A 15,628-nucleotide genomic window follows, 5' to 3' on the forward strand; every position below is an offset into this window, starting at 1 on the left:
AGAGAGAGAGAGAGAGAAAGAGCTTGGATTTGTCCCCACATGTACACTAACAGCATTTTTATCCCTTGTCTGACTTGCATGCGTTATCAACATTACCAGCCCTCAGAGATCCAATATTAAGCTACTGTGGGACGCAACAGGACTTATGCTTAAACGACAACATCCGTGCAGGTTTCTGTAACAATGAGGCAGCAGCTGTCCCTCAACCCCAACCCCTTTTCTGTTGTGTTTGTTTCAGATATTGTTCCAGTGGGAATTATCGCCGGTGGTACGGTGGGCTCCTCCATTCTGCTACTCATGTTTCTACTGGCGCTTGCCTTCTTCCTCTACCGCCAACGCAAAGGCAGTGAGTGCACACAGTGGCTCTCTAATGTGTGTGTGTGTGTGTGTGTGTGTGTGTATAGGGGTACTGTATGTGTCCATCAGTCTTTCTTTCATCCACTCTCCCTATCTGTCATTCTGGCTCTCTGCGTTTGAAGAAAAGAACATATGTCAAGCTGTATAGCATTTTATTCAAATGAGATTAATGAATATTCATATAATATGGCAAACTGCCTTAAAACGCCTACTGTACGTTTCCCTTTTGATTCCATTGACATGGAATTGTATGATTATTTTTTAAATAAATCGTATTTATATGCCGCTTGTACACTAGATGAAGTGCATAAATAACAGAGCAGAAAACAAGAGCATTTAAAGGTGAATAGTATTTAAATTATGAATTCCTATATGATATTTCTACAGCCTAGGGCAAATCCAATTAGCTTTTATAAACACAAACCACACTTCCGCAAACCAGGGAGCCATGAACGTGTGGTGTCTTTTAAGTTGTTTAATTTTGAGCTGCTCCATAGCAAATAAAGAATCGGGAAAGACAACGAAGGTGACTGGCAGAGTCCCCAGAGGGATTTTCTGGGGATAAGAGTATATTTTCTGGTTCAGAGCTGATAACACCACTTCAGAGAAGATATGGTTTGGAAATAGAAACTCAAACAAACATCGCCGTGGCTCCAGATAAGCCGTCTCTCATTTATTGTATGATGCAGCTGAAGACTTCACAGATTTAAATCTTTACTTTTAAGATTTCTGCTTTTGGAAGAGAGCTGTTCATGTTGACAAGTATTGACTGCACCCTACTATGGTAGGGATATATCAATTAAGTGAGTAGTATTCTCAGTTTAGGCTGCACAAAATAGTGTTTAACATATATGCCTGTTTTTTTGGCCCGAAATCCAATTTATTTTTCTTTCTTGTGTATTTTCTTTCATATAAAATACTTTCCTATCCCACCATAACTAAAGCCTTTTTAATGAAATGACTAAAATGAATGAATAAAATATATTTAATCTCTACCTGTGCATATTTAACCTTGTGCTGCTGTAGCCTTTATGTTAATGTGACAGCACTCGATTCAAACTTGTGCCTTGTCTGAATTGTTACATGAATATTAGTGGTCTGACCTAATAAAATTGCCGTCGTGACTTTCATGCAAAAGTGACTCTGGTGCTTCATCAAATATGAGACACAAACAATTGCCAGCACATTTATTTACAGCAAGGTATAGGTCTGAGATTCATCTTTTTGCTCAGAGTATTGCATTTCTTTTTCTGTTGCATATAGTATTTGGTCAGGAGTTAAACAAAAAATTGAAGAGAAAACTGGAATAAATGCAGACCCTTTTTACCACCTTCTGCTCCACCAGAAACTAAGAGCAGGTATTTAAATATTAAGGAGTCTACAGTTCAGTATTACAATATCCTGTACAATGTCTGAGTGATAAAGTCCTCAGACACCTTTTCCTGGCTTTTGATACTATGGCCTTATGTAGAATTTAATCCCCTATGCGTAGATGTTTTTAACGTGATTACATTTTTTTTTTGTTTGTAGAAAAATAAGACAACCTCACAGTGTCTTTTTAAAATTGGACACCATTGTCAGAAATGTAGAAATCCTACACATACACTTGGGGCTATATCATCAACAATCATAAGACCTTCTGACTGAAAGATCTACCATAAAATGTTCATCTTCATTTCCAACGCTTGCAGCCTCTAAGAGGATATTTATACCATGGGAATGTGCCGTTCTCTGACATCTCATTTCCTCATGGTGAATACTGAAGTCTTCAAAATTCAAATCATTATCTCTTTCCGCCTTTTGAGGCTGCCAGCATGCCAAATTGCTTAATGCACCAATATCAACAGAGAGAAAATAAGAGAAACAAGGCAGATAATGAGACGAAGTCAGATAAAAAAAAACATTAAAGATAATAAAGTGTTGTTGTTGTTGTTTTGGTTGCTTTTTTTAACCAGACTGTTAAATAGTTAAATAAATTATCTTGACGTTAACCCAGAATATGACCAGAGGTTGTGTTTTTCTTCCAGGTCGCCGGGGTGTCACCCTCGGTAAACCAGACATCAAGGTAGAGACGGTCAACAAAGAGACCCACAGCCTGGAGGAGGAGGCAGCCGACGTCTCCACAGCAACCCGAATGGTCAAGGCCATGTACTCCGTGAGTAGACACCCATCTGAGTCACCGGGGGCCGTGGAGAGGAGGCGCATGGGTCAATGGCCTTAAATGTACAGATACACCGACACAAAGGGCAACATGGCAGGAGAGGCAGACACACACATTCGCACTTGAAAGTACACACGTGAACACACACAATGAAACAGACACAGATGCACAAGGCCTGCCTGCGAACACACACAAAAACACATTCTCACACATCATAAATATACATACAAACACGCACACTCAACTCAAAATCTACTCACAGTACATGCACAAAAATATTTGCGAATACCAAAAAATCACACGCACACAAAGAAAAATTGATAGTACACACGCATTTATTCCTACTCACACATAAAGACACAGACACTCTTCTTCCTTTTAGAAGAGCGTTCAACCCTGGAGGTGCTGGAGAATCTAATCGACAAGGCTCTCCTGAAGCGGTTTTAAAGCTCGGCCCAAAACCTTTTTTCCAAACAACTAACCGTTTCTCGTCTTCCACTCTCTTGGGATGAAAAACCTGAAACTCTGTTTTCCTCTCCCCTCCCTCTCTTCCTTCTCCTTTCCTTTCTTACCCTCCCTCTTTCCGTGTGTGTGTTTCGTTGTTTGATGGTTTAGTTTCTGCCCTCTGTTTCCCTCTCTCCCTCCACTCAGCCGTTCAAAGACGACATGGACCTGAAGCAGGACATCAGGAGCGAGAGCGACACCAGGGAGGAGTACGAGCTCAAGGTGAGATGGCTGCTCGCTCGATATTTTGGCATTTTTATATTTCTTTCAGCAGCATCTTGAACATGATATCTTGCATGGTGCACAGACGTTTCATATGTCATGAACTTTGTGGTCATATCCATTATTAAGAGGCCATTTACCAGTTCCTACTTTTTCCCTCAGGTTCAGCATTTGCACTGAAGTTAGAAGCTTGGTTTTTATAACAATACTACATTCATTCATAATCTGTTCTGCTCATGTATCCAAAAAACAAACGCTGGTGATTATTTTATGCATCATTTGCAGGATTCTGCCAGGACAGAGCATTATCAACCCCACATTTTGTTTTCTTTAAGCTAGACTGGAGCTAAAATCTCTTTTTAGTTTTAGTTCCCACTTTTACAAACCAACAAAACTCAAGGAGAAAACAAACTTACTGCTTATCCTGCTAAAATTAAGTTGTATCACTGTGTCTCGTGTTCATACACATACTGTGCACTGCATCGCTCACACACCATTACATTTTTGGACATAGCATGAACAACAGCACGCCACCAACTGCACCGACATCACCAACCACATCAAGCTGCAATGTGACTGACAATATACAGTACAAACAATATGAGGAGGATGTAGTATGGTATAATAGGAGACGTGTTAAGAGTTAAGTTGTCTGGGTCAGTATCTTTTTACTTTTTTCTACAGTTTTTTACTTGAAATCTGTTAATGCTATAAGTACAACACGATAGTTCCATGTGCCTCTACATACAAGCTCCCAGTCTTTCTTTATAACTGACACCATTACAGAATTATTTACACCCAAATGTGAAAGAACTACCATGGCTTGTTTCATGCCAAGCTAACCGAAACACAATCAGATGTTTAGGTGTCTTTACCACTCAACCAGTGTTGTTGTTCTTATATACCGGACCGGTACACTTAGAATAGGACTAAAGTACTAATAATCTCCCCTCTGATCACAGGATCCAACCAATGGCTACTACAATGTCCGAGCCACCACCCATGATGAGGCGCGCCCCCAGTCCCGTGCCATCCACTACCAGGGAGAGTTTCGCTCCCCGAACCCAAACAGCGGACCAGCTGGTGCCACTTCCGGCGGACCCCCAGCTGGCGCCAGCAGTGCTGTTCCCCCCAGCGGAGTGCCAGGTTCAAGGGCAGGCTGCTACGACCCCCGCCCCCCTTCCAGGATGTCCCATGCCACCTATGCCCAATTCAACACATTCTCCAGGGCGCCACAGAGCCAGCAACCACCTCCCAATCCAGCTCTTCAATCGCCTGGAGATTACCCCGGAGACTGCGGCCTGCTGGACAACACAACCCAGCTGGCCTACGACAACTACGGATACCCCTCCCAGTATCCCAGCTACCGCATGGGCTTTGCTCCACCTATAGAGGAAGGACCAGCCTATGAGATGTATCCAACAGGACAAGGGACCGGGCCAGGGCCAGGGCCAGGGCCAGGGCCAGGACCAGGGCCGGGACAACAAAGTCCTGAAACCGGACTAGGGCAGTATGGTAGCTCCACTCGCTTCTCGTACTCATCTCCGCCCTCTGACTATTCCCAAAGACACACACAGCGGATGCAGACTCATGTTTGAGAAACACACATACACACTCTTTGACTTGCTTTTTGCAGCAGCAGTACTTATTACACATAAAACAAAATCATAATAAATATAAAAAAAAATACATGAACAAATCTGTTTTCTGTTTCCATCGCATCCAGTGCATGGAATTTGGTTCATTTTCTGAACTAATGAAACACGCCAACAACGCACAGTAGTTAGCAGCATCGCATATAATACAGTTAGCAGCAATACATACAATACATGCAAAGCGACATTCACACACATTTGCGCAGACCTTCTGTTGCGTGCAGTGTTTATGCTCCAACAAAAGCAACAGCGAGAGCCACAATCAAGAGAAAAGAGACAAAAAGAGAAGAAGAGCACTATGAAGACAGGAAGAAGAAGAGTGCTAGGAGCTTAAGGAGAAGGAGATGATCCTTTTTCTTCCTGCAATCCTCGTCTTGCTCTTGGATCATCTCCCTGCATCACATTTTCCTCCATCCACCCCATCTCTGTAAATAAGCGCAAATGGAGATTTGGGTCATTTTAAAGTTATTTCCTTGTACAAACCTATACAGTGTGATGCAGTACAGTGACTCACAGCAAACCTCCCTGTAATACACACTTTTTGCATTTTCCTGACTCTCACATATTGCAAAAAAAAAAACACACACATACAAGCAGATCTTTAAAGACTTATTTGTTTCTATGTACTGCAGCAACGGGGCAGCTTGGACTATAAATATATTTGGCACTTTTCGATCCCCTTTCCTCACTAAAACCTGCCCAGTGGCCATTGCTTACAAGATCTACCTTGATTTAAGTGGGACAAAGCTTCTTAAAGTGGTACAGTTAGTGACCAGAGTGCCAATGCTTATGTGCCAACACACACAATCTATTAAAGGTGTGTCTTCTTTTGTAAAGAGTGGACAATGAGATTCTCTGGACAAAGAGGTTTTTTGGATATGCCACATTTGAGAGAAAGGGAAAGGAGTGGTAGCAAGCGTCTCTATATGCTCAATCTCTTCCTCATCTCGCATTTTTTATCATCATGATACATTTCTATACTTAACATTTCACTCGAGGTCAATGCTGTATACAGTATTCGTGAAACGAGGTGTGGCGGGAGCGCTTTTTCATTCAATGAATTTCTGCAATTTGTACAAAAAGATACCTCCCCTACCCTCAAGTGTCAAAAAGTATTTGTTTCTCTCACTTGCACAGTAGGATAGATTTTTTTTCCATATTTATACCGAAACGTATGAAAAAAAATGGCATTCAGAAACATTTTATAGTATTTTTATAAGGAGTTGTGGACCAAAGGTTCAGCGTTTTGGGTGAAACTCACTTTTTAATGTGTATGTGGCGATGTGATCGTTATTGGAAACGTTTTGAGTTTCTTTAAAAAGCGATGGATGGTGTTTTTAAAGTGGATGTTGTAGATTTAAATTAGAAAATCCGAAGAGCTTCTTTCCAAACTGACTGATATCCAGCAAGGGAAAATCTTTTTGGTGAATATCTCTGTTTGGTGTGAAACTCTTTCTTTGACTTCCAGTCTTCTGACTGGACTGCCTTCTTTCAAACGTCGACGACATTCAAAATGATGGATGACAACAAGCAGCTGCCCACTTTGAGCGCTGCTGTAAACTTTGTAAGCGATGAGACGGTTCGATGAGTGTAGTCTAACATATCAAAATGAAGGTACAGATGGTTCTATCTAGCTCATATGGTACTTTGTACATTTATATGTTAGTATGCTGGTTTGTTCAACAGAAAATTTGGTGGTATTTTATGTCTGAGAGTTTTCCATTACATTGTGTCAGCTTTGGTACGTGTAATTGGCCTTTAACCGCGCAGGTTCGTAATGATCAGTGTGTATACTCTAACCTCTACTGATGCAGCTACTGTACAAGTCCCATGTTTTAAGAATCTCCACCACCCTGCTATCATTTTGTTTTTCACCAAGAGAGAAAATCTGATTTGTCTGTTTAGTCTCCGCAGAAAATCTTGCAACTTCTGCAGCTGTTGGAAAAACTCTCCAAATTCACACTGTGATCAGCTTACAAAAGGCTGACAAAAGCAGTGTGGATTGTACCTGTCTACCGTAGCAGTTGAGTGAGTTAAGTTTGAACCATAAAATGATTTCCTTGCCTGATATTAAAATCTTGAAGAGTTATTATAAGTAAGAAGTTTTAAAAAGGAAACCTTACTTTTCCAAAATTACTTTACCAACAATGCCAACTGTGGATGCAACTGTTGACCCAGCGTTTTAAGACATTTAGATAGTGGTAGAGAACTGAAAGCTTTGAAGCTCTATTTTGTACTCTTCACATAACAAAATCACATCTTTAACATAATTCAGGCAACTAATTGGCTGTTAATGAGGAGCACAAGAAATTCAGTTTTATCCAACTTATGTGAGATATTTCTCCAGACATTCACCTCAACAGGAAATCATTTGAGCCACTTTTAATGTTGCTCGCCGTGTGAAGAGCCCTGAAAACACTTGTATAAAGCAGCTACTCGTGCTTAAGTAAGATCAGTGAAAAACAGTTGCCATTGTCTGCCGTGAAGTTCACCGGTTCATGGTTGAATTGGTTCATGTTTGAAAACTGAGCTTTGTTGGCGAGACTGGATTGGATTGCACCTTAATCATACCATCGCACAACTTCACCTTTTATGGTGACAATCATGTGTTGACGCCACAGCAGCAGCATCAATCTTTAATATATACTGCGCTTGAAATTATGAGGTTCCATCATTAATGCAACTTTTCTTTCTTCATTTTCTTAAGTCACATTAAATAATACATGACATTTTTAAATTTGTTTTGACAACCAACCATTGTTTTTTTCAACAATTAATTTTTTCCTTTTCTTAAGGGCACATATGCTTTATTGGATAATCAAAGTAATCAAGACTTTATGCAACAAAGATTCACCCACTTCTTTCTCGACCATACATTTTGTAAGCAGTTAAAAAATGATAGATGAGATGGTGCTTTTCAAAAGACCAGAGGTTGAAAAGTGAAGCCAGAAATCTCACCACCTCTAGAGGTAATCATTGAGTCTTTATACTTATCAGCCACCCTATCAACCCCTCACAGATACAGTATATTATGGTAATTGCTATTGTGCTAAGGGGCAGTAAAAAGTGTATTTATTGCTTCTATTTTGAATAAACACTTTCAGAAAGGAAACCACAGCCACACCATTTCTGATTAGAATATCAGATGGAACCTTGTAGCTCCAAGGTCACTATATAAACCATTTCACTAGTTATAGAGGGAAGAACGGCAGATGGAGCGCCCTTTTAAATTTATATGGTTATCACAGCCTTGGTACTGCATACTATTACCTCTTTACAACCTTTTTACAGAGTTGTAGCGGTGCAGTATTTTGCATCTGACTTGAAATGTCGTTATGACCTTGTGTAGAATGAGTAAATTTGACACCGAGGAGGTTCTGAGGCCAACAAATACACAGCCAGGCCATCCAGGTACTTAGTCATTACCTCTTAACTATTTACAGTCTGTTGACAGTGGGGACACATAAATATGTAAAAGACACCATAGATGCCAAAAATTTAAAAACAGAGGTTATGATTTGGTTCACCATTGAAAAATATGCGGTTTAAGAGGGAATCTGGAATTGTTTACTCCACTTGGTTGTTATTTCATGTCTTTTTCCCTGTTTTCCCCTTACGTACCTCTCTCCGCGGTACTGATGCGCTTTACTCTCTACTCTTTCCCCTGTGTCATATTAATAACCACCTACCAGCTTCCAAATTTAGAGGTTGAACCTGTCTTTTCATGAATAAAAAAAAAACTCCTCACGACATAGCAAACCTTTCTCTCATAGCTTTCTTCCAAATTTTGATGATAACATATGGAGTAGGTATAGCAATCTAGCTTGTATTATTGTGTGTATGTTGGGGATTGGGAGTCTGTTCATGACATCAGTGTTCATTTATTTCTTGTTTCTTTCTATGAAAATCAGTATTTTAAGTCTTATTTTCTTGATATTACTTTATGGTGTTACATCACCAGTAGAAGAAATGACTGTGGTCAAAAGTGTGTGTTTAAACTTTTATATACAGTATTTTATTTTGCGTGCATCGGATAGGGGGGCTCTGATTAATCAACCCAGTGAATAAGAGAGAGAGGGGTTGTGTGTCTGTGGCCAAAACGACTGCTCAGCCAGGCCACAAATAGCCAAAACTCTGTCTCAACTAGGCCAACCCAGGCTAGAACCAGGCCAGACCCACAGCTAACTGCTCTGTTCCATGCTGTGCTGTGCTGTGCCATCTCTGGCCAAGACTGACTCAAGTGGCTCAGTGTCCATTTTTACCTTTTGGAGTCCTCAGTGAGTGCCAAAAGACTGTGCAAAAAAAAAAATACAAAAAAGTGAACTGAGCAGACAAACAAATGCAGCAGCCATTCGTGTTTATTGTGTTTATGTGTGTGTATGCTCATGGGTGACAGTGTGTGTGTTTGTATGTACGCTACCTAATGTTTGTGTCTCCATACATGCACATGTACTGTGTTGGGACCACTGGACTGTAGAAATTAGGGTTTGACTGATTGTTTTGGGCCAATATGAGATTGCTCAAGCAGTAACGATGTCATCTGCTGGTATGATGGAGGTTCCTCCTGAGCACAGCTACACACAAATGGTCTGAAATTTAATTTCCGTTACAGATTGTAGTCGTTCATTTAATTGTTCAATAATCATTTTTGTAACATTACAATCAATTAAAAGGCAGTATCATACCTAACTGATGTTAAAGTTAGATTCCTTAGGATTTTTATGAAATAAAACCCCATTTTTGATTCTATTTATGAAATCAAAATGGTATCAATGCAGCCATTTAATGTATTTACAGTCACTGCCTTGTGATCTATTTTTTTCAGTGATTAATATTAGAGCTTGAGCCGAATCAGAGCTTTGTAGGCGGGATCAAGGACGGCGACATTATCTTCCTGTGCTTGCTTTAGCACAAGGACTAGCTACTTTCAGGAAAAATAGAGACGAGAAACAAATGTGAATGAAAATGATTCAGCTTTACAAGTCGTTGTAACTGGACTTATGGAAATAACTCTTAAATCAGCATATTTCCTCGGTCATTGTGAAAATTGTTAATTGGTCCTTTAGCAACCGCTACCGCATCCACGTCAACTGACTGATAGTAGGGCAAAACAAAACAAAATAACCCTGACTCCCAAACAAAGATCAGGCAACATTACCACAATGTCAGACTGAATAATTAAGTGAAATGATAATTCAGTCTTATTATCAGGCGAGTGAACAAAACACAAGTTGCTGTTCTGTTCTGTGTAGCCCCTCAAGGCCACTTTACTGCCCCTAGTGGTAGATAAACATGCCATTTTAAACAAAACGCATGGAACTGTATCAAAATACCACAAATAAACCAAGACTAAAATCTGAAGGATTATAACTTTAAACTGCCTTTAAAATCTAAACTGTAATCATAATTTTATTTTACACTTTATTATCAATAGACACTTTAAAAGCATTTCCACCTTGTCAAGAAGATTCAGTTAGAAATGCTGTTTTGGGATTAAAAATAGCACATTTTGAAGGTTAAATATTGTCAGCAGAGAAACCATATCAGTCAAACCCTCGTATAAAGCAGGACAGCTGGTAAGACAGAGTGAAGGAGACATTGCGTGGCCTTAGGACACGAGGAAGGAGCCGAGCTCGTCAGCTCGTCCCTCATCCAGCTGCTGAGCCTGTCTGCTCTCTGAAACAGCTGCACGAGTGAACAGGATTAATTGATGTTCAGCTCGGTGTCGTTAAGCATATGAAGACAAAGATCAGTACAGTGAGAAGGATTCCATATTGCACTTGCAAATGTTTGAAGTGGAGGTGTGCATGTGGGTAAGAGAGGAACAGTGTGGGTGTTTCAAATAAGCATATATTCTCCATACTACAATTCTTTATTTTTATCCCTATATATTGTTCACATGTGTATTATGTTCATGTTGGGTTTGAGTACTTGTTTATCCCTTTTATTCAAGAAAAACGCCTGTACAAAACATACAAGATATTATTAAAATTTCCCTTTATTTCTCTGTTTGATTTTTGTTTTTGTTTTTTGTTTTTTTTGTTTCAAATTGTATGTAATTATTTTTCCACAGTATTACAAAAAATAAAAGAAGACACAGCTTTCATAAGAACAGCAGCAAAGGCTCCTTTATTTTGTATTTATTTATCATGCCGAAGCCTAGTTTAATGAACTATACAGAGAGTTAATTTTATTAAATTATATTCTGTTTTTGTAGGGCAGGATGTGGCTTAAAAATGGTTTCGGCGCTTTACTTTGAAAGAAGTTTGTGTATCACACGTACTGCTGTTTATTTAGGTCAAACTATGAATGACTGCACCCAAACACTTGTTATGACAGTTTCTCATGTCGAGCAGCTAAAGTTGAGAGTAAGTGCGTGTCTATGTATAGCACACAGGCAGTGTTTTTACCTGAGTGTGACAGTGGAGCTTGGAGCAACACCGAGACAAACGTCTGCGGAGTCTCTCCTCTCATTTAAAAACTCATTTCTGGTCTGTCCTCCTTTTTTCCCTCCTCTTTTCACCTCTTCTCTTCCTCTTTTCCTTTCTGCCTAATCTCTTTACAATTATTCGAATGTCCTGCTTTGCTCTTCTACTTTTCTCTCCTCTTCTCTTTCTTCACGTTGTCACTCCTTTTCACACATAATGTTCTTCTAATGTGCTTTGAACATCTTTTCCCTTACACTTAGTCCTTAGTCCTCCTCTCTTCTCTTCTCTCCTCTCCTCCAGTCTCTTTTTTACTCTCATGTCTATAACATCCTCTCCACCTCTTCTCTCGCCTCTCTAACCTTTTCCTTTTCTTTCTTTGTTTTTCTTTACTCTCCTCTTCTCCTCAGTAGTCCCCCTATTCACTCCTCCGTCTTGTGTCTCCTCTCCTTATCTTTAGTTGTTTCTTCTCTTCTCCTCTCCCCTCCTCTGCTTTTGCTTCATCTGCTCAGTCGTTCTCCCACGTCCCCAACCATCTCCGGTTTCCCCTCTCTTTTCCTTTTCTGTGTCTGTTCTTCATTGCCACATCTTGTCAATCCTCCTCTCCTCTCTTTTCACCCGTATTCCCTCCCTCTATCTCCTCAGTTCTTTCTTTTTGTCTGTTCTGCTCACCTCTTCTTTTGCTTCATCCTCTCATTCCTCTTTACATACACCTTTCTAACCTCCTCCACCTCTCCCCTCCAGTCTTTTTTCTTTCACTTGTCCTCAGCCCTCCTTTCACTTGTCTCTTCTTCTCTCCTCACCTCTTATCTCACCTCCTCTCATCACCAAACCTCCCCTTTCTCCTCTTTCTCTGTCCTCCTTGTCCTTTCAACATTTATCCTTTTCTCTCTCCTCCTTTCATCCCCTGCTCCTCTGGTCTTCTCCTCCAGATATGTCCTCAGTCCTTATTTCCCCTCCCCTCTTTTTCTCTTTCTTTCCTCTCCTTATCCAACTTTCCTCTCCTCTCCTTACTCCTCATTTCACAATTTTTTCTGACCTCTTCACCTCATGTTGTCAGTCCTCCTCTCACCTCTGCAACCTTCTGCTGCTCTCCCCTCTTTTCCCTCTTCTCCTTTTTCCCCTTGTCAGTCCACCTTTCAGAACTGTCTTGTCTACACTTTTTTCTTGCCTCATCCTTTCAGTCCTCCTCTGTCCTCCTTTCACCTCCCCTGACTTCTCATCTCCTTTTGTCCTCTCCTCTCTTTATTCCTCCTCTCACCTCTCCTACTCTCATTTCACTTCTCTTGCCTCACCTCATGTTGTCAGTCCTTCTCACATCACTGCAACTTTTTCCTCCTCTCCTCTTCTTTCATCTTTCCTCCCACTTCCTCTCTTCTTTTTTCTCCTCAGTCATCCTCTCCCTTTTTCAGATTTTGCAGTAGCTCTTGACAGTTCCACTCTCACCTGTCCAACCTTCTCCTCCTCTCTCCAGGTGTCTCTCATTTCCTCCTCTCTGTCCTCCTTTTTTCATTCTTCTCCTCTCATTCTCTCCTCGCTCAGTTCTTCTCCCCTGTTACTCTTCCACTCCTTACATCTTTTCATTTCTCCCTTTCCCTGTTTTTCGGCCCCTCTCTCCTCTCTGCTACCTTTTTCTCACTCGTCTTCGTCTCATTACTTCTCCTCACTCCTCCTTTCACCATTTTTCTCCCCAGTCTTCCTCTCCTCTCTAGTGAATGACAGGACAGATGAGGGTGGAGAAAAAGCGAAAGCAAGAAAAAAATAACAGACATGGCAGGAAAAATAAAGACAAGGACAGAAAACAGACAGGACACATCATAGCCTCCCTTCCTCATCTTTACTTAGTGTGTAATAGTGATTATCGTCTCCTCTCTCCTTCCGCTCTCATTGAGGAATAATGTCTGGAATAACCTTCAGTGCTGCACCCCCGACTCCAGTGGACCCCCCTCCTTCACCACCACTTCCATTTTATCCCCTTGTTCACATTTGAAGCGGTCGTTGTATGGATTATGGCCCCTCTCATACTTGGCACTGCACTCAACGCCTGAGATATATTATCATATTAGTGGAGAATGATGTAATGCATTTCAAGACATTTGTCCTTCGCACACCCTCTGTCCCTCCGCAGATGATGTCACTGGCTTTGTGTCTCGAAGGCAGAGAAGTTGTCAAGTGGCTTGTGGGGTTTTTTCTGCTTGATGCTGTCGCCATCTTATGGTGGGAGAGTGGAATTGGGAGATGAGTGGAAATGAAGGCAAGGGAGTAAATTAGGATGTAGGCAATTATTTATTACTGAACCAGAGGATAATGTGACTCATAATAGACGTCCTTGGTGTAACTGTACTGATGTGGTCTGTTGAGTCAGGGACAGAAGAAAAGAGACAGACACTTTGGATATGACTTGATTACAAATCAGGGTTTGACCGACATGCATTTTTGGAGCTTGTTGCCAATGACAGAGAGTTTTTATTAAAGTTGTTTATATTACATAATCAATAATCCTTTAATTTGGCCATATTCACAAACTAAAATATTATTAAAATAGTTTTTTTTTATATATTTTAGTCAGTGCTTTATCATTGCAGCAGAGAAACAAGCAACAAAACATAAACAAAACCTAAAAGTGAATTTGGAATATTAAAAGAAAAAATCTACCAACCAAGTCTGGTGACAAGGAAAAGAAAAGGAATGAGTAAGAAAGAAAATCTGTAGCCAAACTATATACATATATACACTACATATCTGATTAGGAACAGTCCAAGCTGTAACCGTTTGTACAAAACCAGCATGTTATTGATCATTTATATATTTATCTAACTTTATTTAATCATGTAGTGATTTGAGAGAAACAAGAAAAACTTGTCTGAGAGAACAAGAAAACTCATAGTCGAGACAACCATGCAGACAGCATATAAGAATAACACAAATAAGGCCAGACAACCAATGATCAAATGACAAATAGTTAATCAAAAAACCTGCAAGAGTCATAAAAACATCAGACAGTAAAGCTTTAAAATCTCCAAGGAGAATGAAAGACTCTAGCCTGAGGGCAGTCTGCAGTTTACAATAAATATTTGATCAAACGAGTAAGCATCACGCCACAAGGGAGGACTTACTGCAGCCCAGCATACTGGTCTAAACATATAATATATACATACTGATGAATACAGATCTATAGTATGTCATTCAATATTTGGCAAAAAGGAAAGGATTAAAGATGAAATCTTAGTGTGAAAATGTTCAACATTTACGGGTACCTGAATTACACATTAAACTAAAGTAATTAAAAAAGGGATGAAGTGGCAGGACAGGTTAAATGTGACTATATGAAGATATGAAGGGAAGCCTTTACTGCTGTTTATGCAGAATCATCTCACAATTATCAAAAACAAAGACATATAAACTACTAAAGCAAAAATGTGCTGCAAGGCCTCTATTAATCTTCCTCCTACTCTCTATGCAATGTGTTCAGCTTTTCTATGCATAGCTGCAAATGTATTACACACATTAATTTAGGAATATAACATGAAAGCACAAAATGGGAGTTGTGATGGTCTTAAAACTAGATCTGAAGGCCTTGTTTTTTGGCTGAATATCTTTTGAACACCAGCTATGAGGAACAGCTTCACTTCAAGATAGGGCCTCAAGATCAGGTAATAAAGTAAGATGTTATCAAGCACTAAATCATGACCTGAGTGGATAAAGGTGCAGAGTGCATGCAGTCAGATAATGACTTTGTGCATTGTTATATCATCTCCATGATGCAGATGCCTTCCCGTCACAGATACATTTCTCTGTGATTGTCTTGCACTGAAGCATCCATGTACTGTACTGTAAAATGCTTTTAAAAATCAACACTAAGACCCTCCTTGACCTCCACCCCTTACCACCCCACCCAAAAGATCCTCCCTGAATAAAATAGAAGATGAGTGTAAATAGCTCAGACGGAAGTCTGGACTGATTTTGATTAAACGTTGAGAAACAATGCTTTTTGGCACTGAGAATGACCTCATTGGGATGCTGTAGTTAAAGGTCAGTTTCAAACTTACCTCAAATACACAAATCCAATTAACACTGACCTTTTTGCGTACATCCAGAAAGTCACACCGCTCGGCCGCTAATTGATCCTTTAAGTGTGAAACTCTGTTTGATGAACATTAATCATTAATTTGTCTGATGTTTGTCAAGTAAACTGTAATTATGCTACTGCCTGTCACAGAAAACGTCTTGCCACATTCACACAGCATCAGGAGCAATTTGGGGTGCAGTATCTCGCTTAAGGACACTTCCACATGCAGCAGGAG

At 40.1% G+C, this 15,628-nt stretch overlaps 1 protein-coding gene across 2 annotated transcripts in view; it reads left to right on the forward strand.

The window, feature by feature from the left end:
• Positions 1-10,908, forward strand: part of kirrel1b (kirre like nephrin family adhesion molecule 1b) — a 70,468-nt gene extending 59,560 nt beyond the window's left edge. Inside the window, exons 12-15 of one of the 2 annotated variants that reach the window (XM_035670751.1) lie at positions 239-346; positions 2,385-2,512; positions 3,134-3,244; positions 4,207-10,908. In XM_035670751.1, coding sequence (XP_035526644.1) covers positions 239-346; positions 2,385-2,512; positions 3,134-3,244; positions 4,207-4,842 — 983 coding nt within the window. In that variant the 3' untranslated portion in view covers positions 4,843-10,908. The remainder of the gene's footprint in view (positions 1-238; positions 347-2,384; positions 2,513-3,133; positions 3,245-4,206) is intronic. The other variant, XM_035670752.1, reaches the window with a different exon arrangement.
• Positions 10,909-15,628: the final 4,720 nt, after the last annotated feature.

Source organism: Morone saxatilis, unplaced genomic scaffold (genome assembly GCF_004916995.1).
Source record: "Morone saxatilis isolate NCDOM2014 unplaced genomic scaffold, NCSU_SB_2.0 Contig23, whole genome shotgun sequence".
Lineage (NCBI taxonomy): Eukaryota > Metazoa > Chordata > Actinopteri > Moronidae > Morone > Morone saxatilis.